The 4,766-nt window shown below is 42.7% G+C and overlaps 1 protein-coding gene across 1 annotated transcript; it reads right to left on the bottom strand.

Moving 5' to 3' along the window:
• On the bottom strand, positions 1–4,532 carry eif1axb (eukaryotic translation initiation factor 1A X-linked b). Its single transcript, XM_058376968.1, has 7 exons — positions 4,369–4,532; positions 2,424–2,507; positions 1,949–2,052; positions 1,241–1,291; positions 692–773; positions 511–602; positions 1–231 (listed from the first exon to the last, which is right to left on the bottom strand). Exons 1-7 carry the CDS (start codon positions 4,382–4,384, stop codon positions 226–228), a joined length of 435 nt encoding a protein of 144 aa, XP_058232951.1. The 5' UTR covers positions 4,385–4,532; the 3' UTR covers positions 1–225.
• Positions 4,533–4,766: the final 234 nt, after the last annotated feature.

The raw sequence follows: 4,766 nt of genomic DNA, 5'->3' as shown, positions 1-4,766 counted from the left end.
TAAAATTGTTCGTTTTTATTGCGAATCCAGAGATTCTTCAACTAAATTCCACTTGGTGTGAAATTATTATAAATACATTAAAAACTAACAATGTATAGTGAATTGTGATGCAGTCGTTTAGTTAGTGACGAAAGCCCTAAATCCGATCCGCAGGGTCCGTGACTCTAGGCTTCCCGTCTCCGCCGACGGACCAGAGTCCACTTCCTCCTTAGCAGCAGCTCCGTGTTAGATCTACAGCAATACAGGTCAAATTCAATACACAACACGATACCAGAGGAACTAGAAACCAGGCTGATTAGACATTAGATTAGACTCTAACTGCTGCTTGCACTATGTCACCACAGGGGGCGGAGCAACACACTGTTAAAAGCACTATCCACCCTCTTCTGCATACACACACTTATCTCTGTGATTGACAGGAGTAGGCCCCACCCACACAGACAGCATGGCATCAGCGGGATTTGGACTGCTGTGAGCACTAGCGTTTTATTTTTAAGCATCAACACTTACATCATCGATGTCCTCGTCGTCATCTCCGATATCGTCAAACTGAATTTCGTCGTCGTCTCCGGGTCCGAACGTGTCCGTCTCGTTGATTTTGGCTGCGGAAAAGAGGGGGAAAGGATGTTAATGACAAAGCTTTGAATCAGCAGGTCCGCGAGATGGAGGTGAATTCCAGGAAGACAGATACCGTGCTCTGGAAGCTCTCCATACGCCTTCAGACTCCGAGCCTCATCAGCGTTGTACTTCAGAATAACGTCTGCCTTCGTGTCCTAAAATAAACACTCACTGAATCAGCGACAGTGTGTTTGGTGATGTTTATATACACACGTCGTCTAATAATCAGAAAACCGATACACCCTGGATTTAAACTAGGTTAATTAGAACACTAATCTTACTACTAGGTAGTAGAAATGTCTGAACAGACATCACATTTCAAGCTACAACTATGTTCATGCTTTCTAAGTGTAAGTACACTTAGGACTGAAATATTTTGGGAAAAAATAAACAGAAGCAAGAAGAGAGTGACGCTGTAATCACGGCTCAGCTGGCAGTGGAAATCGCAATAATATGGAGGATTATGGGTAATTTACCAAGGCAAGACCGTCTGGTGGACAGTTTCCAGTGTTTGGCCAGAACATGTGCATCACATGACAATCTGTGTGTTGTATTTGCAGCACATGTGTAATGAGGAATATCCATCTGAGGAACGTGTGTGTAACATCAGTAAGGTAATCACCTGATAATCTCTCAAGCCTATGAGGATGATGTCTGATGTGTTGATCCAAACCTAGAGAGAGAGACACAAGAGCAAGAGAGATGAGAGAGACGAGTGAACACGAGAGAACGAGAGACACATGAGAGAGATGAGCGAGAGAGACGTGAGAGAGAGCACAGACGAGAGAGAGAGACAAGAGCAAGAGAGATGAGAGAGACGAGTGAGCACACGAGAGAACAAGAGAGATGAGTGAGAGAGACGAGCAAGAGAGATGAGCGAGAGAGACACGAGAGAGAGTGAAAGGACAAAAGAAGAATAAACCGAGAGATCAGCTTTAAAGCACTGCACAACAAAATTCATTGTTCCATAAAATGTTCAGTTAGTTAAAACTGCTTGTTTACAAACATCTAGGTGAAAAACATCATTTAGTTTAATCCAGCAATGTCAGAAAGATGATGCTGAGCTTCAGGCTGAACAGGAAGCTGAGCTCTAACCTGGTGGGAAAGTGTCGACTCAGCAGAGAAAGAGAGAGTATGTGTGTGTGCGTGTATAAGAGAGAGAGAGAGAGAGAGAGAGAGAGAGAGTGTGTGTATGCGTTTGTGTATGGGAGAGAGAGAGCGACAAGAGAGAGAATGTGTGTGTGTGTGTATGAGAGAGAGAGAGAGAGAGAGAGAGAGAGAGAGAGAGAGAATGTGTGGGTCTGTGTGTGCACAAGTGAGAGAATGGAACCTTTTTCCGGAGTTTTCCTCGGATGTGACAAAGCCTCTTGACGCCGTCGAAGCACATGGCCTCCAGCCTGCCGTTTCCCAGCATCTTTATCACCTGAGCGTACTCTGAAACACATTCAAGAAGTTTAAAATCATGAAAGAGTTTTCCACACATCAGCTTTCAGTGATTTAAAGAAAAACTCCGCACTGAATTTGACTTTCATCATCGGATCAACATCTAGGGCTTTACTCTAGAGCTTTACTTCATCTCCACCAATGGAGAGTGATGCGGCAGGGCATAGTCTTTTCCCGTTTCTTCTCCTCAAACTTTCATGCTAATACTGTGCTAGCTACCCGAGTCGAGCCTCTGCGGTTACTCCGTGTGGTGTTGCTGCACTGCAGTCTGGGACTCGCAGGCCTCATGAATATCTCAACCTAAACACACACACATCCTGGGTTTCAGGGTGGACTTCTCCCTGTGAGGAGAAACACGTTACCTTGCCCATCCTCTTTAAACACCAGCTCCCTCTTCTCCGATTCGTTCTCATTCTTACCACGTCGCCGGTTCTTTCCTCCTTTACCTAGAGACAAGAAGAGAAAGAACATCGGTCAATAACAAAAAGCAGCAAGAACCAGTCTGTTATGCAAATCTCACTCTTTTACACACACACCCTATAGAAGAGAATAAAGGATTTTCTTTAAATGAAGAACACAAGATTATTTTGTAAGTGAAGCAAAACTTTCCCTCCTTTCCCTCCTGGGCATTATTAGCTGATGGACTATTTCAGCAGGAACACGGTCTCTGTGTGTGTGACGAGTTGATTTATGATGTTCGTGTACCTAAAGATCTGCTGCTGCAGTAATCATAAACACCATCCTGTTACTTATCCCAGACTTCTAACACACTCACAACCTGCTCATACTGAACACCACACACTGAGAGCTGCTCGTTTTTACTCCTCAAGCAACAGAACCATATCGAGCGATAATCTGACATGATCCACAATGAGGAACTGCACATGAGAAGCTTCAGAGAAAACAATTAAAGCAGAAGATATACTATATTGCCAAAAGTTTTGGGACACCCCTACAAATCATTGCATTTAGGGGTTGGGCTCGGCCCCTTAGTTCCAGTGAAAGGAACTCTTAATGCTTCAGCTTACCAAGACATTTTGGACAATTTCATACTTCCAACTTTGTTTGGGGATGACCCCTTCCTGTTCCAACATGACTGCACACCAGTGCACAAAGCAAGGTCCATAAAGACATGGATGAGTGAGTTTGGTGGGGAGGAACTGCACAGAGTCCTGACCTCAACCCCATAGAACACCTTTGGGATGAATTAGAGGCAACATCTGTGCCTGACCTCACAAATGCGCGTCTAGAGGAATGGTCAAAAATTCCCATAAACACACCCCCAAACCTTGTGGAAAGAAGAGTTGAAGCTGTTATAGCTGCAAAGGGCGGGACAACTCCATATTACATTCATGTGCATGTAAAGGCAGACGTCCCAGTTTTGGTCTGACTCTTAGTCTCCGCTCTAATTCATCCCAAAGGTGTTCTATGGGGTTGAGGTCAGGACTCTCTGAAGTTCCTCCACACCAAACTCACTCATCCATGTGTTTATGGACTTTGCTTTGTGCACTGGTGTGCAGTCATGTTGGAACAGGAAGGGGTCATCCCCAAACTGTTCCCACAAAGTTGGGAGCATGAAATTGTCCAAAACGTCTTGGTATGAAGCTGAAGCATTAAGAGTTCAACCCCTGAATTCAATGATTTGGAGGGGTGTCCCAAAACTTTTGGCAATATCGTGTATAAAGAATTCGTTGTGCATATGGCTTTAATCTCGTTCGGTTCCTGACTTTTCGGACATCATGTAGAGCAGGATTTCTGTTGAATTGACACCAGCAGGTTTGAGTCTGGTTTCTTCTTCTTCCTCCTCTAACTTGTTCATTTAGGAGTTGTTTGGTGTACAGATGTTAAGTCTTTTGTTAAAACATCTATAAAAACTGAACTGCATTAAAAAAGTTCAGTTCAGATTTTTTTTTCTTTTACTCACAGAATTTTCACATTTTATTTGCTGTTATAGACAGAAACCAAGAATAAAATCGTTAAAACAGCACGAGCCGGGAGCACGAGCCGGGAGCACGAGCCATTTTGGTTCGATATAAACGCATGAAGAGCATTCACTGACGGTGAAAATAAATAAATAAATAAATAAATAAATAAAAATAACATCACTAACATCCCAGATCTCACTTTAATCTTCACGAATCTGGCTTCTTCATGTTTTCAGCGCCTGAATAAATATTTTCTTAGAAACAAAAAAAAAAAAAACCAAAAAAAAACACTGTCACGTTAGCCTGCATGCTAACCGCGTCTCGTGCCCCAAACCCGTAGGTCTTTCTATAAACATAACAGACTTAAAAAAAACACTTTTACCTTTATTTTTTGGCATGTTCTAGATATCCGACTGCTGTCTGACCTATTCCGAAAATATATATATAGATTTAAATCTTTAAAATGACAAATTTTTATTCCTACAAACAAGGCGGTTAGCAACACCCGCTCGAAGAGAATTAGCTAATCGGTTTAAGGCGTAATGCGCATGCGTGGGTCATTCGAAGCGAACAAACTTTATTTAAAAAATTTCATCTGAAGCTGCAGTATTAGGTAGGAGCCACGTGGTTTACGAAACACGTGACATGCACGAACGTCAGTGTATAATACCTTCTTAAAGATTCTCATACAAGAAAAAATAGAAAATCTAAGCAGATATACAGGATGTATTTGTGTATATACACTATAGGGCAATAGTTTGTGCACCCCCTGACCATCAC

The sequence above is a fragment of the Hemibagrus wyckioides genome, linkage group LG23 (genome assembly GCF_019097595.1).
Source record: "Hemibagrus wyckioides isolate EC202008001 linkage group LG23, SWU_Hwy_1.0, whole genome shotgun sequence".
NCBI lineage: Eukaryota > Metazoa > Chordata > Actinopteri > Siluriformes > Bagridae > Hemibagrus > Hemibagrus wyckioides.
This window is presented reverse-complemented; position numbering and strand designations above follow the sequence as displayed.

What these genes read in the sequence shown, in the direction of transcription:
- eif1axb (XM_058376968.1), bottom strand. An exon ending in GAGGAAAACTCCGGAAAAAG is followed by an intron (nt 1,292 to 1,948) that starts GTTCCATTCTCT and finishes CTCTCTCTCTAG; the next exon opens with GTTTGGATCAACACATCAGA. An exon ending in TAGGCTTGAGAGATTATCAG is followed by an intron (nt 774 to 1,240) that starts GTGATTACCTTA and finishes TGTTTATTTTAG; the next exon opens with GACACGAAGGCAGACGTTAT.